Genomic DNA, 26,748 nt, shown 5'->3' on the forward strand with positions numbered 1-26,748 from the left:
TCCGCCTTCCGATGTATAGTCGCGTGGGTGTCTCAGACGTCCTGAGATGCTGTCTGGATATCCTTTGTCAAGCGATAAGTGTCCAAATAATTGTAGACTCGAAGGGCGAGAGACAAAGAGGACTACTCACGGCACCATCTTGGCTCTTCTCTCCTGGGGGGTTATCTTTAAAAGACTTCTTTGATAGATTCTTTTTGATATCAATGAGAAAAGCTGTTTTCTGCTAAATGTGTGAGTTTTAGATGTTAAAGAGAGGTGATGCTGTCTCTAACTTAGTTTATCTTTCCCACTTCGGATTTACCCTTGCAAAGAGGTGGAATAGGAACCATGTACCCAACCAGTGCTGAGCACTGGGATAAAACGGCATGAAACACACAGTCCAGGCTCTCAAAAGGCTTATGTTCTGGGGCCAGCCTGGTGGCGAAGCAGTTAAGTGTGCACATTCTGCTTCAGCAGCCCGGGGTTTGCCAGTTCAGATCCTGGGTGCAGACATGGCACCACTTGGCAAGCCATGCTGTGGTAGGAGTCCCACATATAAAAAGTAGAGGAAGATGGGCACAGATATTAGCTCAGGGCCAGTCTTCATCAGCAAAAAGAGGAGGATTGGTGGCAGATGTTAGCTCAGGGCTAATCTTCCTCGAAAAAAAAAGGCTTATCATCTAATGTCAGGGGCAAGACTCACAAACATTAGTGAGCTATAGAAAATATTAAGAAAGATGAGTACTACATTGAGCTACAATAAAAAAGCCCCTCAGAATTGCTTCCCAGTTTAAAGGCCTATTAGGACCTGCCAAGATCCCTTGACTAAAAGAGTAGTGTGTCAGTTTGTTTCAGGATCTCCCATAACCTGGGCAGAAATAGGAACTCTGCAGTGTAGACAGAGGTAAACGTTAGGAGTGAAGTGGAAAGGAATAAACAACAGCTGTGGAAGGTGACTTCAGAACTGGCAGATGCTGAATACCTGGCAATTTTTTTTTTTTTTTAGGAAGATTAGCCCTGAGCTAACATCTGCTGCTAATCCTTCTCTTTTTGCTGAGGAAGACTGGCCCTGAGCTAACATATGTGCCCATCTTCCTCCACCTTATATGTGGGACGCCTGCCACAGCATGACTTGACGAGCAGTGTGCAGGTCCGTACCCAAGATCCGAACTGGCAAACCCTGGGCTGACGAAGCAGAACATGTGAACTCAACCCCTGCTCCACTGGGCCAGCCCCAATACCGGGCAATTTTGGAAACGTCTCTGATGCTATTGTAATAAAGGGCTGAATACGTATTTATAGTAAAAATGAACTACATTTATGAGGATGGAAGAGGATAAAGTAGTAAATCTCACAAGAATATTTAAGCCTGTTTGGGCTTAGCCATATGCTTTATTTTGATTGGAAGAAATTAGAGATGTTGAAGATTTTTCTCCTTCATTCTTTCTCCTGCAGAGAGGTGTCTGATTTGATTACCTATATAGCAGACCTGCATTTCAACAAGCGGAAGTTGGAGGAGGAAAATAATAAGTTTAAATTGGCATTAGAAACCTTGGAAGAAGCTAACAGCCAGTTATCAGAGGATGGCACTGAGCTGCGCCTTCAGATAAAAAGGTGAACCACAGTGGGGTGCTGCATGCTGGGGGCTTTCAATTCTTCTTTCCTTTTCTTTAAATTGTTTTTCATCAACGTATAATTCGTATTGCATAAAATTCACCCTTTTAAATTATACAATTCAGTGTTTTTTAGTATATTCATAAGGTTATCCAACTACCACCATGATCTAATTCCTGAACATTTTCATCACTCCAAAAAGAAATCGCATACTGATTATCAGTCACTCCCCATTTCCACCTTTCCTCAGCCACTGGCAACCACTAATCTACTTCCTATCACTATGGATTTGACTATTCTGGATATTTCATATAAATGGAGTCATACGATAGGTGATCGTTGTGTCTAGTTTCTTTCACTTAGCATAATGTTTTCAAGGCTCATCCATATTGTAACATATATCACTACTTCATTCTTTTTCATGGCAGAATAATATTCCATTGTATGGATGTACTCCATTTTGTTTATCCATTCTTCAGAGGCTGGACATTTTGATTACATCCACTTTTTGGCTCTTATGAGTACTGCTGCTATCAACATTTGTGTACAAGTTTTTGCGTGGACTTATGATTTTAGCTCTCTCGGGTATACACCTAGGAGTGGAACTGCTGAGTAGCAACCTATACTGAGCATTCTGAGGAACTGCTAAACTGTTTTCCAAAGCAGCTGTACCAATTCACATCCCCACCAGCGATGTTGGTCAGTTCTTTTCTAGAGATGATGTTCTCTATGTCATTCAGGGTAGTCTAGATAAGACCAGTATGCCCATGGGCCAAGTGTGGATCTAGCCAAAGAATTCTGTGGTTCAGCTGAACTCTTACTCTATGCAAAGTCCCATGCTGAGTATTATAAGAGACTCATTGATGAGTCAGATTTAAAATGTGCCCCCAGTGTACCTGTAGCCTAGAAGGATGATAGGAAAATTTGTGACCTTAGCTTAAGATAGAAAGGGATAAAGGACCTAGGAGACATATCAGGTAAAGGGTCCAACAGTAGTAAAATGGGTTTCAGGGAGATGCTCCAGCATCAGGAAAAAAGCAACAAGGTTCTCACAAAGTCTGTCTTTACAGATGTTGTAGGTGCTAGTATTCTGAACAGAAAAGGTCTAAGTTAACTTGAAAAGACAGTAAAGCATCTAACTATGGACTCCTACCCTCATAATTTTTGACTGGCCAGTCCAGCCTCCAAACCAACCTATAAAACTCAAAAGATATGCTTAACTAAAGCTCTCTCCATTCCACAATTGGCTTATTTATTATTTATTTGAAATACAGTTATTCAGAATTTCTTAAAAAAAAAACTCTGCCTTGGATGAAAGTACCGGTCAGGGCTTTTGGTTGCAAGCTCTAGAAGCTGACTGTGGTGACTGGAGCTGACTCTGGTTAACTTAAGTAGTGAAGAAACGTACTAGAAGGGAATTGGGTAACTTACAGAATAGAGAGAAAGGCTAGAAAGTTCGGATGGGCAGCCAGAATGCCAGTGTCAACAAAATTAAGCCTTCGAGTCCTTCTCTTTCCTCCTTCCGCTAATCCTTCAGGAAGAGCCTCTGTTTCCTGTCAGTGCTCACAGGCTGTTTTTGGTACTGTGCAGTTGTCCCGTCATAGTAAAATTTGCCTTTTATATTAACAGTGCCCTCCTTAATGGGAGGAACGGTGTCTTTTCCATCCCGGCTACCCTAGTGCTTAGTAGAATGTCTACCATAGAATAGCTCTCCCTTCCTTCCGGTTGCCGGCAAGCCAGAAATCTTTGTCTCCTTTTTCTTCCTCGGCCTTCACTTCTAAGTCAAATAGCAGGTCCTGTTAATTTTACCTACCTTATATCTCTCAAGTAGAGTTACTTCTTTCCATTCCTGTGTCTGCCACTTAGTTCAAGTCAACATCAACTTTCACCTGGGTCGCTATAGTGGTCTCCTGATTCAGTTCCCTGCCTTTTCCCAAACTTATGCCACACCAGCAGGAATACTCTTCCTACATGTCAGTCTGACCACATGATGACCCTGCTTCAAACACTTCAGTTGATCCCTATCGATTCAGGATAAAACCCAAATTCCTTCATCTGGTTTGCAAAGCCCATCATGATGGGGTCTCTGTTGCCTTATCTCTCCTTCCCAGTGTTCACTCTGGCTCCAACAATATCTAACTACTTGCAGCCCTTCAGTGAGCTGCTGTTCTCTCTCCCTCTTTCTCATTATCTGAGCTATCTGCCTTCTCCAGAACTCGGGTTCACTCCAAGCTTGGTTCTTAACACACTGTATTGTAATAATGATTATCTGTTTACCCTAGTAGACTATAAACTCCAGGAAGGTAGACTTCTCATGACTGGGTTCACTTTTGTCTTCTTCAATGCCTAGCATAATGCCTGGCACAGAGTTGGAGCTCAATAAATACTTGTTGAATGATCAATGTTAGTAGGGAAAAAAATTGCACCCTCTTTGAGACCCTGCTCAGAAAGCAGTTTATAATTTAGTGGGAGCACAAACAGATAATTTCATGATATGGATTACTGTAATACATTTAATCGGTTTCCTTTTGTTGGCCATTTAGGTTGTTTCCAATGCTTTGTTGTTGTAAACAATGATATAACAAACTTTTTAAATAAAATATATCATTTAGAGACAGTTTGCAATTATTTATTGGTTTAGTTGTCATCTCCCTCACTAGTATGTAACCTCTATAAAGGCAAGGACCATGTCTGTTTTGTCCACCATCATACACCCCCTTGCAGGGTATAGCACCTGAAACATGGTATTAATCAGTAAATATTTGTGGAATTGCATTAACTAATGTCAGATCTTATTAGCAGAAGGAGAGAACTGTGTGATTCAGCCAATGATGGATTTCAATGGGAGTCTCCAAATCTTTATCTTCAGGAATATGTTTGTTTCCTTCTATCCTTTTTCCCCACCACACTCCCCCCAAATCCCTTCCTTCTCCAAGGACTGTGAAAGATCATGGGCATATTTTTGCTATTGTTGGCATCTGGTTTGAGTTTTCAGTGGTTTTCAACTTGGGTCCAAAAATAGTTCTTGGCTTTACATAGCATCTTTGACAGTTATATTTGAGGTTTTGCTCATTGCCTTCTCCCCCACCCCCACAGTGCCCACCAGGCTATTATGAGAACAAATCTGTTAAAAGAAGAACTGGAGGAACTGAAAATTAGTATGAATGCTTCAGAAGAGCAGAAGACCATGCTTGTAGCGCGGAACAAACAATTAGTGAGTCATCCAAGTACTTTGAAATTGGCATATAGTTTACATAACTGAACTCCAAAGAGGGTTTATTTGGAGGTGAAAATCAGAAGTTGGTAGGCTGATAAATGAATTGGTAACACCTTAGAAAAGTAAATACAGGTGGGATAAAATCTTTTCAAAGAAGATTAAGATTCTTTACAAATTAGTCATATTCACAATGGTTTATGAAGATCTGAAAGATCTCTGGAGTAGCTCCTGAAGCTGACAGGTGAATTCGTAAATACCTAATGCTGAAAACCACTTGAATTTTCTAAAAAAAAATTCTTGGTCTAACTTTCACCTTTTTCTTAGATTTTAAAAAAATCAGTTCTGTCAGTACTTACAGATGACTAAGAAGCTCTGTAAATCAATCCTTATACTAAATAAGACAGGCTTGTAATTTTTAGAGCAAAGCATTACTTAGACTAGGCTTTGACTCAACCACCAGAGAAGTAATCATTTTTATTGAGAATGTCCAAACTAGTATTCAGAGCTTTAGTAATAATCTTCAAAATCCTGGTATATTCCAGCAGTATATTAGCTTGGCTGGGGTGGTGGAGATCAGCTGAAAGTCATTCAGACTAATTTATTTTTAAGTCTGTAAGTCATCAGACCTGGGCTCTAGGCTTGTGTCACTCATTTGTGACGTCCCACAACCAACGCATAGCTCTTGACTCAATAGTAATTTGTGGAGACAAGACTCATTGAGTGTCAGGATGACTCTGCAAGTCTCTGTGAAAGCATTACAGGAAAGACTAATTTGGGACCACTGAGGAGCTTCTAGCGGAGGCAATGGAAAGCAATGATCAAGAGCCCACCCTTGGGAGTCAGCCTACCTGCATTGAAGTCCTGACTCTGAAGGCTGTGTAACTTTAGGCAAAGCACATAACCTCTTTAAGCATCAGTGTCCTCGTATGTAAAATGCAGATGACAATACTACCTACCCTGGGGCTGGGAGGGTTAAATGAGTTAATGAGTGTAAAGCAGTCAATACCCTCTTTCCTACTGGGGCAAATAATGCTAGCTGCTGCTATTAAAAATGCAGAGTCCACCGGAGGAGCCAAGATGGCGCCGTGAGTAGTCCTCTTTGTCTCTCGCCCTTCGAGTCTACAATTATTTGGACACTTATCGCTTGACAAAGGATATCCAGACAGCATCTCAGGACGTCTGAGACACCCACGCGACTATACATCGGAAGGCGGATGGACTTTCCTCCGGGAGGATGTGGAAATAGGTGAGGGCTCTCCGACCCCGACGGGCAGCCTGGTACCCGCAAGCGGCTTTCTTCCAACGGACGCCCCCAGAGGATCCACGCACGTCTAGGGCAGGAGCGAGAACACAACAGAGGAGCGACGGTGGAAACAGGTGACCAGAACCCTACCTAAACCCCCTGCAATTACTCCTAAACGCAGAGGGAATCTTTGGAGTTGCACACCTGAGCCCGCGGGGAGAGTCTCTCCCCGCCATTGGCGGGGGGATCCAGCCTGGTGCTCGGGGCGCCCGGAGGGTCCCAGAGAGAGACACGGAGGGCACGGAGATCTCCCAGCTGCCGTTGCCCGCCCCGTGGGACTAGGGATTGCCGGAGATCTCGGAGAGGACCGGGGCGGGGGGAATTTTCAAAGGCCGGTCCTGCGACCCGGAGGGGAAGCGCCGGAGCTCCGCCCGGGCAGCAGACAAAACTCTCTGTCTGCCATTAGCAGAGGGGCCACGCTGAGCATTCACGGCTCCGGGAGAGGCCCGGAGAGAAGCCCTGAGGGCGGGGCGACCCCCAGCTGCCGTTGCCCGCCCCGTGGGGCTAGGGATTGCCGGAGATCTCGGAGAGGACCGGGGCGGGGGGAATTTTCAAAGGCCGGTCCTGCGACCCGGAGGGGAAGCGCCGGAGCTCCGCCTGGTCAGCAGACAAAACTCTCTGTCTGCCATTAGCAGAGGGGCCACGCTGAGCATTCACGGCTCCGGGAGAGGCCCGGAGAGAAGCCCTGAGGGCGGGGCGACCCCCAGCTGCCGTTGCCCGCCCCGTGGGGCTAGGGATTGCCGGAGATCTCGGAGAGGACCGGGGCGGGGGGAATTTTCAAAGGCCGGTCCTGCGACCCGGAGGGGAAGCGCCGGAGCTCCGCCCGGGCAGCAGACAAAACTCTCTGTCTGCCATTAGCAGAGGGGCCACGCTGAGCATTCACGGCTCCGGGAGAGGCCCGGAGAGAATCCCTGAGGGCGGGGCGACCCCCAGCTGCCGTTGCCCGCCCCGTGGGGCTAGGGATTGCTGGAGATCTCGGAGAGGACCGGGGCGGGGGGAATTTTCAAAGGCCGGTCCTGCGACCCGGAGGGGAAGTACCGGAGCTCCGCCCGGTCAGCAGACAAAACTCTCTGTCTGCCATTAGCAGAGGGGCCACGCTGAGCATTCACGGCTCCGGGAGAGGCCCGGAGCGAAGCCCTGAGGGCGGGGCGACCCCCAGCTGCCGTTGCCCACCCCGTGAGGCTAGGGATTGCCGGAGATCTCGGAGAGGACCGGGGCCGGGGGAATTTTCAAAGGCCGGTCCTGCGACCCGGAGGGGAAGCGCCGGAACTCCGCCCAGGCAGCAGACAAAACCCTCTGCCTGCGGTTAGCAGAGGGGCCACGCCCAGCATTCACGCTCCGGCAGAGGCCCGGAGAGAAGCCCTGAGGGCGGGGCGACCCCCAGCTGCCGTTGCCCGCCCCGTGGGGCTAGGGATTGCCGGAGATCTCGGAGAGGACCGGGGCCGGGGGAATTTTCAAAGGCCGGTTCTGCGACCCGGAGGGGAAGCGCTGGAGCTCCGCTGGGCAGCAGACAAAACTCCCTGTCTGTCATTGGCAGAGGGGCCACGCCCAGCATTCACGGCTCCGGGAGAGGCCAGGAGAGAAGCCCTGAGGGCGGGGCGACCCCCAGCTGCCATTGCCCGCCCCGTGGGTCTAGGGATTGCCGGAGATCTCGGAGAGGACTGGGGCTGGAGAGAGTTCCAGAGACCCAGCTTAGTAGCCTAGGGGGAAACCCTACAGGCTCACAGCAGCCTTAGGGAAAGCCTCTGCACAGCACCAGTAGAAGGCACCCAGCCGCCAGCCACAAGGCTGGAAGACCCCAGGGCAAAAGCAGCATAACTAGGTGTACTAACCACAGACTGTAGAAGATGCCAATAGCTCTCCTGCGACCTATAGAGGACAAGTGAGATTTGGTGGGTGCCGTCAGCAACGGAGCGACAAATATAAGTGATCCCACCCCTGGCTGCTGGAAAAGCCCATAACACCGTTGCAGACCCCAAGGAGAGAGCACATCTAGGTGGGCTGCAACAGTAGGCACCTGCAGCCTGAAGCCCCCCTGTGACGGCCCCCACAGCAGAGGAGGGAATCCAAAGGGCCACTGTGGCTACGAAGAGGGGCCCAGGCCCAGTTAGCAACTACGGACAGGGTTCCTGGTCGGTGAAATATAAACAGCTGCTCCTCCCACCGCAGCAGCTGAAACAAGTGAAAGGAGCAACTAAACTCTATCTCCATGCGGAGGCACAAATCAACAACATCAAGCAATATGAAAAAATACATCAAATCTCCAGAACAGAAAGAAAGCAACAAATACACAGAAAACAATCCCAAAGAAAATGAGATGTATAACCTAAATGACGATGACTTCAAAACAGCCATCATTAAGATTCTCAATGAGTTAAGAGAGAATTCTGACCGACAACTCAACGAGTTCAGGAGCTATGTCACAAAAGAGTTTGATACGATAAAGAAGAACCAAACAGAAATATTGGAAATGAAGAACACAATAGAGGAGATTAAGAAAAATCTAGATGCTCTGAACAGTAGGGCCGATAATATGGAGGAAAGAATTAGCAATTTGGAAGATGGCAATATAGAATTGTTGCAGGCAGAGGAGGAGAGAGAAGCAAGACTTAAAAGAAATGAAGAAACTCTCCGAGAATTATCAGACACAATTAGGAGATGCAACGTAAGGATTATAGGTATACCAGAGGGAGAAGAGAAGGAGAAAGGGGCAGAAAACCTATTCAAAGAAATAATGGCTGAGAACTTCCCAAATCTGGTGAGGGAGATGGATCTTCAGGTGACAGAAGCCAATAGATCTCCAAACTTTATCAATGCAAGAAGACCAACTCCACGGCATATAGTAGTGAAGCTAGCAAGAGTCAACGACAAGGAGAAAATATTAAGGACAGCCAGGCAAAAGAAACTAACCTACAAAGGAACCCACATCAGGCTATCAGCAGATTTCTCAGCAGAAACTTTACAGGCTAGAAGAGAGTGGAATGATATATTCAAAAATCTGAAGGACAAAAATCTACAGCCGAGAATTCTCTACCCAGCGAAAATATCCTTCAAATACGATGGAGAAATAAAAACTTTCCCAGACAAACAAAAATTAAGGGAGTTCATTGCCACAAAACCTCCTCTTCAGGAAATCCTCAGGAAAACCCTCTTTCCTGAAAAATCCAAAAAAGGAAAGGGGCTACAAAACCAAGAGCAGAGGAGATAAGTAGAAGGACAACAACAGAGAGTAGTAGCTCTACATCAGAACAGATTAAACCATGGGACGAGAAACAAAGGAAACTGAAGAAAACCGGAAAACAAGACACAAAATGGGAGTGGTAGGCCCCCACGTCTCAATAATCACTCTAAATGTAAATGGATTGAACTCCCCAATCAAAAGACACAGAGTGGCAGGATGGATCAAAGAACAAGATCCAACAATATGCTGCCTCCAGGAAACACACCTCAGCCCCAAAGACAAACACAGACTCAGAGTGAAGGGATGGAGAACAATACTCCAAGCTAATAATGAACAAAAGAAAGCAGGTGTCGCTATACTAATATCAGACAAGGTAGATTTCAAAGCAAAACAGATAAAGAAAGATAAAGAGGGACAGTATATAATGATAAAAGGGACTCTCCACCAAGAAGACATAACACTTATAAATATATATGCACCCAACACAGGAGCACCAAAATTTGTAAAGCAACTCTTAATAGAACTAAAAGAAGACATCAACAACAATACAATAATAGTAGGGGACCTCAACACACCATTAACACCAATGGACAGAACATCCAGACAGAAAATCAACAAGGAAATAATAGAATTAAATGAAAAATTAGACCAGATGGACTTAATAGATATATATAGAACACTTCATCCAAAAACAGCAGGTTACACATTCTTCTCAAGTGCACATGGAACATTCTCAAGGATTGACCATATTTTGGGAACCAAAGCAAACATCAATAAATACAAGAGAGTTGAAATAATATCAAGCATCTTTTCTGATCATAACGCTATTAAACTAGAAATCAACTACAAGAAAAAAGCAGAGAAAGGTGCAAAAATGTGGAGACTAAACAACACGCTTCTCAACAAACAATGGATCATTGAAGAAATTAAAGAAGAAATCAAATATTATCTGGAGACAAATGAAAATGAGAACACGACATACCAAATCATTTGGGATGCAGCAAAAGCAGTCCTAAGAGGGAAATTCATCGCAATACAGGCTCACCTCACTAAACAAGAAAAAGCTCACGTAAGCAACCTCAAATGACACCTAACAGAACTAGAAAAAGAAGAACAAACAAAGCCCAGAGTCAGTAGAAGGAGGGAAATAATAAAAATAAGAGCAGAAATAAACGATATTGAAACAAAAAAGACAATAGAAAGGATCAATGAAACAAAGAGTTGGTTCTTCGAAAGAATTAACAAAATTGATAAACCCCTAGCCAGACTCACCAAGAAAAGAAGAGAGAAAGCGCAAATTAATAAAATCAGGAATGAGAGAGGAGAAATCACAACAGATACCAATGAAATACAAGAGATCATAAGAGAATACTATGAAAAACTATATGCCAACAAATTGAACAACCTGGAAGAAATGGACAAATTCCTAGACTCCTACAATCTCCCCAAACTGAATCAGGAAGAAATGGAGAATCTGAATAGACCAATCACAAGAAAGGAAATAGAAACGGTAATCAAAAACCTTCCCAAAAACAAGAGTCCAGGACCAGACGGCTTCTCTGGAGAATTCTACCAAACATTCAAAGAAGACTTAATACCTATTCTCCTCAAACTGTTCCAGAAAATTGAGAAAGATGGAGAACTCCCTAACACATTCTATGAAGCCAACATCACTCTGATCCCCAAACCTGACAAGGACAACACAAAGAAGGAGAACTACAGGCCGATATCACTGATGAACATAGATGCAAAAATCCTCAACAAAATTTTGGCAAACCGATTACAGCAATACATCAAAAAGATTATACACCATGATCAAGTGGGATTTATACCAGGGACACAGGGATGGTTCAACATCCGCAAGTCAATCAACGTGATACACTACATCAACAAAATGAAAAACAAAAACCACATGATCATCTCAATAGACGCAGAGAAAGCATTCGACAAGATCCAACACCCATTTATGATAAAAACCCTCAGTAAAATGGGTATAGAAGGAAAGTACCTCAACATAATAAAGGCCATATATGATAGACCCACAGCCAACATCATACTCAATGGACAAAAGCTGAAAGCCATCCCTCTGAGGACAGGAACAAGACAAGGGTGCCCACTTTCACCACTCCTATTCAACATAGTACTGGAGGTGCTGGCCAGAGCAATTCGGCAGGAAAAAAAAATAAAAGGAATCCAAATAGGTAACGAAGAAGTAAAACTCGCGTTGTTTGCAGACGACATGATCTTATACATAGAAAACCCCAAAGAATCCACAGAAAAACTATTAGAAATAATCAACAACTACAGCAAAGTAGCAGGGTATAAAATTAACGTGCATAAATCAGTAGCATTTCTATACACTAACAATAAACTAACAGAAAAAGAACTCAAGAACTCTATCCCATTCACAATCGCAACGAAAAGAATAAAATACCTTGGGATAAACTTAACCAAGGAAGTGAAGGATCTATACAATGAAAACTACAAGACTTTCTTGAAAGAAATTGACGATGACATAAAGAGATGGAAAGACATTCCTTGCACATGGATTGGAAGAATAAACATAGTTAAAATGTCCATACTACCCAAAGCAATATACAGATTCAATGCTATCCCAATCAGAATCCCAAGAACATTCTTCACAGAAATTCAACAAACAATCCTAAAATTCATATGGGGGAACAAAAGACCACGAATTGCTAAAGCAATCTTGAGCAAGAAAAACAAAGCCGGCGGAATCACAATCCCTGATTTCAAAACATACTACAAAGCTACAGTGATCAAAACAGCATGGTACTGGTACAAAAACAGGTGCACAGATCAATGGAACAGAATTGAAAGCCCAGAGATAAAACCACACATCTATGGACAGCTAATCTTCGACAAAGGAGCAGAGGGCCTACAATGGAGAAAAGAAAGTCTCTTCAACAAATGGTGCTGGGAAAACTGGACAGCCACATGCAAAAGATTGAAAATCGACCATTCTTTTTCACCACACACCAAAATAAACTCAAAATGGATCAAAGACCTAAAGATTAGGCCTGAGACAATAAGTCTTTTGGAAGAGAATATAGGTAGTACACTCTTTGACATCAGTTTCAAAAGAATCTTTTCGGACACTGTAACTCCTCAGTTGAGGGAAACAATAGAAAGAATAAACAAATGGGACTTCATCAGACTAAAGAGCTTCTTCAAGGCAAGGGAAAACAGAATTGAAACAAAAAAACAGCTCACTAATTGGGAAAAAATATTTACAAGCCACTTATCCGACAAAGGGTTAATCTCCATAATATACAAAGAACTCACACTGCTTAACAACAAAAAAACAAACAACCCGATCAAAAAATGGGCAGAGGACATGAACAGACATTTCTCAAAAGAAGATATGAATATGGCCAATAGACACATGAAAAGATGTTCATCATCGCTAATCATCAGGGAAATGCAAATCAAAACTACACTAAGATATCACCTTACCCCCGTTAGATTGGCAAAAACATCCAAAACCAAGAACGACAAATGTTGGAGAGGTTGTGGAGAAAGAGGAACCCTCATACACTGTTGGTGGGAATGCAAACTGGTACAGCCACTATGGAAAACAGTATGGAGATTTCTCAAAAAGTTAAAAATAGAAATACCCTATGACCCAGCCATCCCATTACTGGGTATCTATCCTAAGAACCTGATATCAGATATCTCAAGAGTCCGTTGCACCCCTATGTTCATCGCAGCATTATTTACAATAGCCAAGACGTGGAACCAGCCTACATGCCCAGAAACTGATGATTGGATAAAGAAGATGTGGTATATATACACAATGGAATACTACTCAGCCATAAAAAAAGACGAAATTGGCCCATTCACAACAATGTGGATGGACCTCGAGGGCATTATGTTAAGCGAAATAAGTCAGTCAGAGAAAGACGAACTCTATATGACTCCACTCATAGGTGGAAATTAGTATATTGAGAAGGAGATCTGATCGGTGGTTACCAGGGAAAAGGGGGGGTGGGGGGAGGGCACGGAGGGGGTAGTGGTGTACCCACAACATGACTAACAAAAATGTACAACTGAAATTTCACAAGCCTGTAATCCATCATAACATTAATAAAAAAAAAAAAAAATGCAGAGTCCTAGATATGTAATCCTAATCCTTTGCATTTTGTAGTGTTTTACAATTTCAAAAGGATTTTTAATATTTAATTTCATTGGTCATCATATAAATGCTGTGAGGTAGAATCAGAAATTGCTATTCTTCATTAAAATAATTAAAAGAGTTATAGGCAAAATCCAGAGGTCTTTTTGATTGTTCAAAATCGTCTAATAAATGACAGAGCTAGAATTGAACTCAAGTCTTCTGATTCCAATTATGTAGTGTGTGTTCCTTTATTCTTGTCCCAGTGACATCCTAACTTGAGATGTTTTCCCTTTATTTTTATATTATAAAGATAATACTTGTTCAGTCTGTAAGAATAAGGAAATGCATATTAACAAAGAAAAAATAAAATTCCACAAAATCTTTACCCTGTCCTATCCACAAGATTTACTGTTAACATTTTGGCATATATCCTGTCCTGGAATGTTTTTTCTTCTAATGGTTCTGAATTTGGGGCTCTTCATTATAAAGTAGTTTTTAATATTTGTATGTTCTGGTAATGTTGAATCTGGGACTATCCACAGCTTCAAGTAGAAAGCTAGAACTCTTTGTGATTTCAAGTTGCGGTTTAAATAGATGAGTTCACACGACTGCTTTGAGTGGATGGTGGTAAAGTAGCAGGGAGGGAGCCAGGCTGTTCCTTTTTTGTTTTTTTCTGTCCCTCCCTAGCTGTCATAATTCAATTGAGTTAAGGACGAGAGGGACTTCTCACAGATCCCAAGAAACTGGAAGCCAAAGGCTTAACCCCATATTGAGAACGTTTACAGACTAGCCTTGTTGTGATGTGTTAATGCCATATTTAACGCTGATAAAGGGAAAGAATGTTGATAGCCTTGGAGATAAATACATGGTATTTTCATAAAGTTCTCAAATACTTTTAAATTACTTTTCCCTTAATGATTCAGGAGACAGAAAACCGGGCTCTGATTCTTAAGATTCGGATTCTCCAAGAAGAGGTATGTTAAAATTGTTAAACACGGGCACAGATAAACCTATGGAAATCACAGTCGTGGGTCCTGACCCTGAGTTAAATAGAAATCATGTGAATATTTAGGCTCCTGTGGGCCGAAGACCAGGTTGCTTTGTCAAATGACAAGTGAGGAAGAGTGGGTAGGATTTTCATGTCTGGACAGAAATACGTTATTGCCTTTGTAATTCTCCATGGGAGAAACGGGATTTAATAAATTCAGATTTAAGATGAAATGAAATTAACCTGTCTAAAAAATATACAGATCAAGAAGGAAAGTGTAGACATTAATAATTTTCCATTATTCTACTGAACTAGGTGGCAAAAGTCTTGAGTCTGACAGCCAGATCTTAAACTCACTGAAAGTCTGACCTTGGAAAAACCATTTATCTTTTTTGGGTTAGTAATACCTAATTCCCTACATTATTTTGGAGATTAAGATAATGCATGTGAAGCCATTTGGTTAACCATGAATGTACCTCATATATATTAGGCAATGTTAATAAAATCTCTTAAAAAAAGAATAATTCTATATAATATTTTTCTTAAGCCACAGAATTAAAGCATTGAAAGAACAAGTAACAAAGCTACTAGTAAGTTACTATTTTGGTGGGAAATTCTCTATAGGTACCTTTTGAATGTCAAGTATCATGCATGATTTTTTATTTGGGCTTTATATAAGCTTACTGGAGATATTTTTATCCAAAATATGGATCACATGGACATTAAAAACATTTCATTGTGGGTTGGAAAGGAACAATTAAAGATGGGGGGGAACCCCTACATTAGATTCAGGCGTGTTATATCTACAAGGTCAGGTTTTTGTGAAACTAGTGCTTTACTATTAAGCTCCCCATGTAAGATATTTTTCTCCTCATATTTAACATGATTGACCAGCATCAAAGAATTGTACCAAACCAATTTAGAATTAAGACAGAAGGAAGATGATTTGGAACCCTTCATCATGAGATAGCACTACAATGATTGATGTACATTAGAAAACACATATGAATGATACTGGTAACTAAGATTCCTTTAGGAGGTAAAAATCTGATGCATTGTGAAGAGTAACAGCTCAGTGGTTTGGCTAGTTACTTGCTCTCATTCATTCATTCATTCATTTAGCACATATTCACTGGGAGACCTCTATGTGCTAGGCAGTACTCTAGGTGTTGAGGGTACAAGCTTAAGCAAAATAGCCCATGTGGAACTAGCATGTTAGATGGTGGTTAGTGCTGTGGAGAAAAGAAAAGCAGAAGACAGAATTGTGGGGGAATGCAATTTAAACTAAGGTGGTTAGGAAAAGTAGCGCTACGAAGTTAATCATTTGGTTGAAAACTGGAAAGGAGGTTTATCTGTGGAAGAGCATTTCAGGCAGAAGAAATAGCAAGTTCAAAGTCCTCAGGCTGTAGCCTGCCTGCTACTTTTGAGGGACAGCAAGGCCAGCATGGCTGGAGCAGAGGGAACAAGTGGCAAGAGGTGCGGCAGAGAGCTGCAGAGAGCCAGACCCATGGGGTCATGTGTAGGCATTGTATGGACTCTACCTGTTTACACTGAGTGTGATGGGAGCTGTTGGACGGTCTTGAGCAGAAGAGTAACATGATCTAATTTCTATTTTAACCAGGTAACTCTGGCTGTTGGGCTTAGAATTGACTATAGTGGCCCAAGGGGAGAAGCAGGGAGACGAATCAGGAAGCCCTTAATAATCCAGGCAAAAACTGATGGAGGTTTAGACCAAAGCAGTAGCAGTAGAGGTGGAGCGAAGTGTTCAGGTCATCAAATGCTTTATAACATATTCAAAGGTATTTATTATCTATTCAGGTAGTATCGAAGTTCTCATCTAATTCTTTCTGATGTCTCAGTGAAATACCAAGCAAAGTCATCAGCTGAGAGTGAGGATGTTGGAGGAAGTCTTGGAAGTTCAAGGAGAGAGAAGGAACAAAATAGATTAGGACTTGGCAAATGTTCTGTAAAGGACCTGATAGTAAACGTTTTTAGGCTTGCCTGTCTAAAAGGCCTTTGTTGCAACCACTCACTGCTGCCATTGTAGTGTGCAAGCAGCCATAGACAATATGAAAACAAATGAGCACAGCTGTGTTCTAATAAAACTTTATTTACAAAGCCAGGTGGTCAACCAGAGTTGGCCTGTGGAGATGGGAAGTTGGTGTAGTTTGAAAATCCCTGATTTAGGCAAATGGCCGTGTGAATGGACTAGGATTATATGATATGATCACCAGTAAACATTGAAGTTAAAAGTTATGAATTTCACGTGTGACCTGTTGATTCATTTGTATTTTTCTTTAACAATGTTTATCTGAAAGAGTGCTGGCATGGAGTAGGTGGCAAACTGGAATCAAGCAAATACTGAGAAGTAGGGGAGAGGCAAGGGAATTGGAGGGATGTGGAAGAGAGTGATTTTTATGATTGGCCATGGAAGAATGTAAGCTGTGTCGGGAGGGGGCTGAGTTCATGGGAAGGTGGAAGGATAATGAGAAGGTGATAGGATCAATTTATTTCAGGCGTTAGTGGGGATTGAGGGTTTGTTGGTGCTCAAAGAAGTAATCAGGAAAGATAAGAAGTGGTGGTTGAAGAATGAGATGCTTGCCGTTAAGATAAGGGAGGCATCACAGTTGCTGGTAATGACAAGTTTGAAGGTATGACTAGGAAGTGAGGGTGAAATGGAAGATAAGAAGGGACTACTGAGAGTATCCCTGGATGGTCATGTTAAATGTATCATGTTATTCTTTGGATAAAGTCTTAAATTTTGTCCCTTAGTTTAAAGTGTACCACAATGTTAATGATGAAAAGACTTTGTGATGTTCTTTTAACTTTTTGCTCTAAATCTAAGAATACGATCTTCTTTTACATTAGAATACTAAGAATATTATGGATATATATAAATTGGAAAAGAAGATAGAGGAATTGTCTAAAACTGAGACAGAGCACCAAGTAAGCACTTCCCAAATACTGGTAAAATATTTTCTTCCATCAAACTAATTTTACTCTATAAGGATGTATATGACTCATTGACACAATAAACTTTGATTATGAATTTTGAAATCTGTACTCCTCAAGATGTCTGAATTATATAAAAGGCAGTTTCTGGTTTTTTTTAATTTAACGCCTTACTGATATATAATATTCGTGCTGTTAAATTCACTCACTTGGAGTATACAAGTCAGTGGTTTTTAGTATATTCACAGAGTTGGGCAACTATCACCAAAACCAATTTTAAAACATTTTTATCATCCCAAAAGAAATTCCTGTAACAGTCACTCCCCATCCTCCCTACCCGCTGCCAACCCCAACCCTAGACAATCACTAATCTAATCTACTTTCTGTCTCTATAGATTTACCTGTTCTGGACATTTCATGTAAATGGAATCATACACATTATGTGGTCTTTTGTGACTGGCTTCTTTCACTCAGAGTGTTTTCAAGTTTCATCCACGTTATAGCGTATATCAATACTGCATTTCCTTTTATCGCTCAATAATATTCCATTGTATGGATATACCACATTTTGTTTATTCATTCATTAGTTGATGGACATTTGGGCCATTTCTACTTTTTTAGTATTATGAGTAATGCTGCTATGAACGTTCATGTACGAGTGTTTGTATGTGCATATGTTTTCATTTCTTTTGAGTATATACCTAGGGAGGACTTACTGGATCATATGATAACTATACATTTAACCTTTTGAGGAACTGCCAGACTGTTTTCCAAAGTGGCTCTACCATTTTACGTTTCCACCAGCTGTGTATAAGACTTCAAATTTCTCTACATCCTTGCCAACTCTTGTTATTATTTATATTTTTTATTATAGTGGCAATTTCTAACTTAACAGTATCTGATTTTGTAAATCCCTGTCAGGAAAGATTTCAGCTATTGTACCTTCTTAAGATGGAAAATGAGGAGAGATGGGAAAATCTATCCTTGACTGAATTAAGGGACGATGCCTTACAAAAATGATTTTTATCTATTTTGCATCTAAAAAGTCTATACTTAGTATGTATTTTTGTTATATCTGCCATACATTCTCATCAGGATACAAAGGCAGTTATTAATGAATTTAAAAATTTGTGTCATACTTATTGTTATCTCTAATGGTTTTTTTTTTTTAAGATTTTGTTTTTACTTTTTCTCCCCAAAGTCCCTCAGTACATAGTTGTATATTTTAGTTGTGGGTCTTTCTAGTTGTGGCATGTGGGATGCCACATCAGCGTGGCCTGATGAGTAATGTCATGTCTGCACCCAGGATCCCAACCGGTGAAACCCTGGGCCGCCGAAGCAGAGCGTGCAAACTTAACCACTTGACCATGGGGCTGGCCCCTCTAATGGTTTATTTGAGCAGTGTTTTTTGTTGTAGTACACGTTTGAAATGATGATGGACTTAAATTTCATGTCTATATGTGAAATTTTTAAGTTTCCTAGCAGACATCCAAATTCCTTGTGTATATCTACATATACATATATTATAGCAGTTATAATTTAGACATTAAAATTAATTTTATTCTAGGAATGATTGTCTTTGGAAAACACGACTGTCATAAACTAGTGGAAAGAGCCAGAAAACATGGGTTCAAATCCTGTCTTCTCTACTTAAAAGCTTTATAACCTCAAGCAAGTAGTTAACCTCTTTAAGTCTCAATTTTCTCACCTACTAAATGGGTATGATATTTTCTAACTAATCCACAAGCTTGTTGGAAATTCATATGAGATGATTATGTGAAAATACCTTTAGAACTATAAAGGGATACCAAATATATATGATTATGATAATGATTGTACTTCTGACTATGCTGATTATGTTTCTAGGTTTTCAATTCAATGTACATATTTATCAATTGTATTGTATTTAGAAGCCAATGCCAACAAGCTTGCTTTTGTTTTGAATAAACTGATAAAGCCTTAATATTTATTTTGCTAAAAGAAATCATGAACATTTTTAAACGATGTTTTTAAAAGAAGAAGAGCCTTCTATATGTCCACAGAGAGTCTGTTCATGTCCTATCAAGATTCTCATTTTCACTAAGAAAATGAAGACTCCGTGTCTCCTTAGTATATGAAGTGTGAAGGGCCCTTGGCTGGAGCTGGAGACTCATATTCTAGGCTCAGTTCTGTCACTTGCCATGTGTGACATTGGGCAAGTCTCTGAATGGTGCTGAGCCTCCATTTCCTCACTGGTAAAGGAAGGACAATGACTCCGGCCTCCAGGGTTGTTGTGAGGCTGATGTGACAGTTCTTTATAAAGTGAAAAACATATGCATGTTAAAGGCGCTTCAGAAACTTGTCTCAATATTGAAATGATTCTGTGGCACTGTCCTTTCCCAAAGCAGTGTCTCAGTGGCCTTCCCTAAATTTGTTACTTTTCAGATGCAGTTACACACGTATGAGAACGCTTTACTTAGTAAAGACGCAAGTTTGCAGAAGGTTGGTACTGTCCCTTCCCGTGAAGTCCCGTGGGATTGGCTAGCTCTCTACAAGTCATAAAGGAGATGTTCATTTGTGTAACTTCACCCCTGTTAAAGTAACTGATTCTAAATTTTGACACAAGACTTTCCTTTATAGTACTTCACAGAAATGTTCTTCTGAATGAAGAATACTGACTTCTTTATCAAGGATAAGTTTTAGCATATCCTCTCTAAATTCTGGTGGTGTTCATCCGTTTATACAACAAATATCAGTGCGCCAATTTACCAGTCACTGGCTAGATACTGGCGATGCAGTTCTAATTCATAACAATACCAGTGAGTATGTAGTCATTCATTTTAGGGAAGAAGAGTATATTCCCAAATTATTTTCTACCTTGCTTGTTTGATTGTGAAATAGCTAGACAGCTAGATAGCTAGATAATCTTTCTATTTATCCTTGTATCGTGTGACCATAGCCTATCAGGTAACAAAGGATGCCAGTTACAGAAATGCTGATTATGGTGGCTTTAAGAGACCCAAGAAGGACACAGCCTAAGTTAGTAAACTTCCACATTCCAAGACAGGGAAGTGAAGCAAGAGCAATATTTCTTCTTTTCCTTTCCCTGCATTTATGAAGTTGCAAAGGAGTCATTCATGGCTTGTGGACATTGACAGGGGTACTGAATATTGTACTAACTTTATCTCTTCATTGTGGGTGTCCTCTGTCTCTGTGTAGTGACGTTGTGGTAGTGGTGGCTGCTCACTTCGTCCATAACTCTGGTATTTCCACCACTTTGCACTTCTGCTCAGCATTCAAAGGTATTGATTGAGCGCTTCCCATGTGCCAGGCACCGTGCTAGTCATGGGATAAAATTACAGGTCACACACTGACCGTACCCTCTGGTCTTGCAGTACAAAACTATGATTTTAACAGAGATATTGTTTAAACTGTATAAAATTGGATGCCTTAATAATTCCTTTGTCATTTGCAGGTAAAGACTGATTTTTTTCCTTCATATATCATGTTAATAAATATAGTTTTGACTTTCACTCAAGAATTACGTTTCAGGCTTTGATTCCATTGGGCCCGGCAAACACAGAACATAATCACACCAATTAGATATAACTGCCTTGCTGTCCTTTGCTTTTTGTGTGGTTTTAGCTATAAACACAGACTGGTTCAGTTTGAAAATAGTGAGATTGGTAGAAGGTCTCGTGATCATTGGGCATTACAATTCTTCTGTAGCTCAGATTGGTAGTCTAATAAATATGATTTGGTGGACTCATACATCTATGTGTGATTAGTTCTCTCTTCTGCTTTTCAGAAGGATTTAAGTATAGAAGAACTTAAGTCAACCATCATTGAATATGGAAGCATTATAGAGGTATACCATAATCTCAGAGTTTGCAAGGTGGGCTTGTTAAATGCAAATGTAAATCCCCCACCAGAGTAACATGTACAGCCTACTGTTGTATGTGATTCCAGAATTTACGAGGGGATAAAAACAAACTGGCTCATGAGTTACAGCACTTGCAACAGGAACTCGTCATGTGAGTACAGAGCTACTCCTCGTCAGCCTTCTCTCCTGTGCCTCCCCTACATTACTGACCTACTGAGCCATACGCAGTTCTTTGAATGTGCCACATTCTTTTCTTCTGTACCTCAGTAAGTGATATTTTCTCTGCTTTTTCTCTAAGAGAACTTTTTCACAAGTTTTCCGTGACCCTCGCTTGCCTCACTCTTACCTTGAGATGAAGTAATCCTTTTGAGTGCATGTATGGCATGTTGTTCTGACCTCTTTCCTAACACACATCGTCCTATATTATAATTGTTTGTTTCTACATATGTGTAGTATGCTAGTCCAGGAGTCCACAGGAGCCACTCAGATAACAAAAACGAGTAAGACCAGGGGGTGGGGCACACACTTACGTTATGAGAGTGACGAATGAGAAAAGTGCATTCCCCAGATAAAGGCAGAGGGGGCTACTCTGCTTAGCTCCAGCTAATTGTTGTGTCAAGAATATATGGAGCCAGTGTGACCACATCGTCTGATTTTTTAAGAAAAGCTAGCAATCTAGATTTTTAGCAAATTTTCTAATTTTTAACTATTGGCTCCAATTCTTAAAAAAAAAAAAACAAAAAAGTGTGGCCTACTTGTTTGCAACTACCTAGAGTCATAGACTGTGCAGCTCCGGGAAGACAGGGTCTGTCTCTTATTGCTCTCTGTATTCCCAAGTGCCTTATACAATCCTTGGCACATGTGAGTACTTACCGATTGTTTGGTGATAAACAAACCCTGTTCTGGTGACTTAAATATAATGTTGGAAGCACACCTAACCAGACTGGACTACTGTTTTTGTTTTTCAAGAAATGGGATCCAGTTGAATCTTCATGGAGAGCCTAATAGTATCATCTCTGATGGAGAAAAATCTTTGCATTGTGAACTCATTCTTGCTCAGTCTGCAGAGGTAGGTAATTACCATCAAATGGAAGCCTTTAAAAATAATCACCACATGCAATAGCTTACTATTAAATCAAGGTCCGTAGGTTGCGGAAAAGCACCTGTGATGTTTTGAGGGTATCTGTTGACAGTTTTTTAGAATCCAAGTCTAGAGTCTCTTAGCCTGGAAGAACGGATGTTTTTCCAATTACGGCCGAAAACCATAGTGAAGCTCAAGCATGGGGTTGTGGAAGTGTGCGTTCAGTGAATCTGGGCTTTCGAAATCTTTATATTCTTGATATTTTTGAGACAAACTACCTGCACTGATCCCCAGCGTGGGGTCCTAAAGGAAGCAGTAGAGATGCGTGAACTAATTTTCATTATTTCCCTAAACCCCTAAAGTAAATGCATCGACCAACAATAAAGATACTCAGACACAACGTGAAATTTCTTGGCTTTAGGATGTAGTTGTACCAACCCAATTTAATGACAGTGATTATTCCATTCTGAACAGAAATTAGCATTTTTATATATTTTTCGTTAATTTTAAAATGGCAAAATGAATTATTACTTTCAAAAAATCTTAGTTTGTTAGGTAGACCCCGTTTTTTACGTATGGGAAGACACAATCAAAAGCCTTCTTGGGGGTGAAATGTTGGGACCCCCTCTTCCCTGAACTGTATTTTTCACTCCTTTGTACTTTCCAGTTTTGTGCTTGTTATGTTAGGAAATGCAAATTGCTTTCTTTTCACTACTTTGATGTTCTCTCCGTGTCTGTGGACGATGGATATATCAGAATGTCCTCCTGTCAACAGGTGTGATGTGACCTTGCAAGGAGAGGGAAAAATGTCTTTGGGGCAAATGCTGTTTGAATTTCTCCCGCCAAGGATGCAGGGGCAACATATGCTGCCTTCATCTGAAGCCGTCTCAGGCAGCCTTGGACATTCTGCTGAGGGCTATGCTTTCCTGACGTTCTGTTTCAACTACTCATCATTTTACTTGTGTTTTTGAAACCGAGCCAAACTGCCAGACTGAATGGAATGGTGGCGAATCTGCCATGGCAGTGTGTTTTTATCCTCAGTCCTTTGAGATAATGATGATGTCAAGATACCAGCCTGTAAAGTTCTATACTTCTAAACAGGTTAAACCGCTGGCCAAGTCCTGCCTGAAGGTTACCCCACTGATAGATTAAGAAGTTTGCCTTCTAATTGGAATCTGGAAATAACAGCCCTCTGACCTTTTTCCAACAGACAGCAAGAAGAAAGTTAGATGTATTGTCATATATATAAAATAGGAGACAAACTTTGAGAGAAGTGTAAGAAAATGTTTTGTGAAACATCATCTAGTGTCTTCTGTGAATGGAAGAGAGACAAAAGAAACCAGTCTATTTTCAGTAGGACACATTGAGCACTCTCCCTGACCCCCCAAATTTTTTTATCTGTGAATTTCTTTACCTTTCCCGATTTTCATAAAATTGGAGCCGTAGCAATTTATTTCACCAACATGTAAATATTATCTATTGGATAAATGAGTTTTCCTGAAGAATGAATAAATGTTAAGTTGAAGCCATCCTAGAGAGAAATGCAAACAGTTTTTTGGGATGTAGGAAGATTCTGTGAGACTATTTAGTATTGTTTGATGGGGACAATTTCATTGACCCATGGGCAGCATTTTCATAAAATAAAAATAATGAATGTTCTTTATTAGAATGAGAGAGTTGTGGACATTTTGGTAATTGTTTCAGAACAATGAAACCGAGTGGCAGTGCAATTTAGTCAGCTTGTCATCTCCAGACATGATGATGGACCAAGCAATGCCACTGTTCCTGAGAGAACTGGAACAAGAGGGAGTGGAATTCAGAGTTATGCTTCACAAACTGGTATTGTGTAACATACGCATATCCTGATGTTTCACTGGCTATGGTTCTCTGCAGATAATTGACCTGATAATTCAGCCTGTTTGCTGAGAACAAGCATATCTGTGAGTAGTTGAGACCCAAGTTAATCCTACTATGAAGAGAGATTTTTCTCAAATCTTCAAGTTGGTCTTCTAGTTCTGGGTCAGTCAAGAGTAACAGGTTGACCACTAGGTATGGATTGCTTGAGCTTATTTTTCCTACAGGCTAATCTTTAGTATCAAAACATTGAAGACACACTATCTGTTGAACAGTTTCCTTCTAGCTAATGGCTAGTACCTCTTTCTTCATTTTGACTTTTGACTGGAAACTCTAGATGGTCAGAGAAAGCAGAGAACAACACCTTCATGTTAGTATTTCTAGTCCCTTTCACAGTCCTTAGCATAGAATAGGTAGCATTTAGTTTGATGAATGAAAAAAAAAATCCCTGAAAATGCTTGTTTCCTTCTACTTGAGAGGGAAATGAAAATGGGTAGGTTTTGTTCTGGAAAATGAGTCTATCTGTATATATTTAGCATGTCTAGAGCACCTGATAAGGGTTAGCATCTACACATGGCAATATGCTGGGATAAAGGAAAGTCACTGGGTGGCATTAGATGAGAAGACACTCTCTCTGGTATCTTCTTGAATTATCTAGATAGTAGAATTTTGGTCTAAATTACATCTTCTCATATCATAGCATATGCCTTTCACGTGCATTCCTAGTTGAAGATGTGGAACTCTTTTTCAGCATAGAGAAGTTTCTGAAGTTGAAACCCTCATTGATAGCTCTCTACAGTGGGTAACTAATCCAGAAATTACTGTGAAAGAAAAGTGGGAGAACAAGCTTACTGTAAGTGTTCCATATTTTGTGATATTGGTTTTTCTTCTGCTTTCTTAATCCAGGTAATACTTATTATATACAGTACCATTTCTAAGACTTTATTGTTGCCTTCTGCTATCTCAGTCTGATGATATGTGTAGAGTGTGTGTCTGGGGATGTGTATGAGTGGGCGTATGTAGGTGACAGTAAGAGGGTGAGGGTTAAGATGAGTGTGTGTGAGTGTGAGCGTGAGGAAAGAGAGAGTGAGTGTGAGGACATGTTATGTGTGATAGACACAGATAGACAAAGAATAAATAAGATTATTTAATGAAAAGATGTTTTTATTTGAATCCTTGTAAGAACTGACTAATCTAAGCTTGGATTTTTTCCTTGGCCTATTAAAATTCTCTGCTTTTCATAGAATGATTATTGTGCAAAAAAATCTTGTTCCTGAGACCGACAGTTTTATTATCCTAGAAATTAGCAGAACATTGGAAAAATGGGAACTTCTGGGGTAGTTATTCCCAGTTTTGTTAGAAAGGAAGCATACAAGCAGAAATCTCTTCAATTTATCCATCACTAGTTGTCTGTACTTCTGGACTGCCATATGATTTCCTAACATCTGTCAGCCTCTAAAGTTAAGCTATAAAGCAAGAAGTAAACTCTGAAAAATCTGTAATATTAATTTCAACCCCTTTGCCAAACTAACCTTTTTTTAAAAGTTGCTTTTAAGTATGCTAATTAACAAATATTGATTTTATTGCATTTCCTTATTCCACCCTATTTTAAAGCAATTGTGATTATTGATGAAATGGTCAGAGACCCACTCATTGTAAGAAAAAGAAAATAAAGCTCAATTTTAGGCACATGATAGGTACCCAATACATACTTGTTAAGTTGAGATAGTCAAATTAAAAGATAATCAATCTTTGGGCAATTGAGAATTGTCTCTGTTCAATCAGAATTTTAGGGTCCAGTAACAGTGAATACTATTGAGATGAGAATAGCCACAGCATTTTATATTGCCTCTGACATTTGTTTATATTGAACACTGGAATGGTGGAGTTTGTTTTGTGTCTTTTCTTATAGGAATTCAAATATATCATGGAAGAGAAGCTAAATCTTTCGATATTAATGCTGAACCGCTTGGGAAACCACAAAGAATCCCTCGATAAAGAGTTTGTTAAATTGATAGAGATTCTGAAGAGATTCAGGCTGGAATATTTATATTTCAGAAAAGAATTTCTTTCCAGGTGACAATCATTTATATATAAGAAACCCATGCTGTATACACATGACACATTGGTGATTGTGCCCCGGTGTTCAGTTTACTTTTTTCAAGTTGTATACATTGATTTCTGATGACACTTTGTTAGGGAAAACATTTTGTCTGACAATTTTTGAATTGTGAAATTAACTTTTATATTCAAAATTGCAAATAGTAAGCTCTAAAATCTGTGGAAACCAGTATAATGAGTTATTTTCCCTAGAGAAAGAATTTAGAATTACAAGAATATAGAATTCTTTTAACCAAAAGGGGCCTTAGAGATTATTTAGTAAAACCTCAAAATTTTATAAAGGGCTGAGGCAATAAAGATGTAAAGTGAATTGATCAAGATCCGAGAGTTATTAATGGATAGTCTACAAATAGATCTATTAATGGAATAACTTGACATTGGATCTGTTGACTTTTATCCCATTGGGCTTCATATTCCATCTCAGCATATAACGTATCACATCGGGCACTAGTCAATTC

The 26,748-nt window shown here is 40.5% G+C and overlaps 1 protein-coding gene across 1 annotated transcript in view; it reads left to right on the top strand.

The window, feature by feature from the left end:
• Window positions 1-26,748, top strand: part of IRAG2 (inositol 1,4,5-triphosphate receptor associated 2) — a 102,879-nt gene that overhangs the window by 20,359 nt on the left and 55,772 nt on the right. Inside the window, exons 6-16 of the mRNA XM_044775226.2 lie at window positions 1,435-1,593; window positions 4,690-4,807; window positions 14,356-14,406; window positions 17,289-17,366; window positions 19,797-19,853; window positions 21,160-21,219; window positions 21,321-21,385; window positions 22,204-22,303; window positions 24,020-24,154; window positions 24,921-25,022; window positions 26,082-26,245. Of these exons, the coding sequence (XP_044631161.2) occupies window positions 1,435-1,593; window positions 4,690-4,807; window positions 14,356-14,406; window positions 17,289-17,366; window positions 19,797-19,853; window positions 21,160-21,219; window positions 21,321-21,385; window positions 22,204-22,303; window positions 24,020-24,154; window positions 24,921-25,022; window positions 26,082-26,245 (1,089 nt within the window). The remainder of the gene's footprint in view (window positions 1-1,434; window positions 1,594-4,689; window positions 4,808-14,355; window positions 14,407-17,288; window positions 17,367-19,796; window positions 19,854-21,159; window positions 21,220-21,320; window positions 21,386-22,203; window positions 22,304-24,019; window positions 24,155-24,920; window positions 25,023-26,081; window positions 26,246-26,748) is intronic.

Source organism: Equus asinus, chromosome 22 (assembly GCF_041296235.1).
Source record: "Equus asinus isolate D_3611 breed Donkey chromosome 22, EquAss-T2T_v2, whole genome shotgun sequence".
NCBI lineage: Eukaryota > Metazoa > Chordata > Mammalia > Perissodactyla > Equidae > Equus > Equus asinus.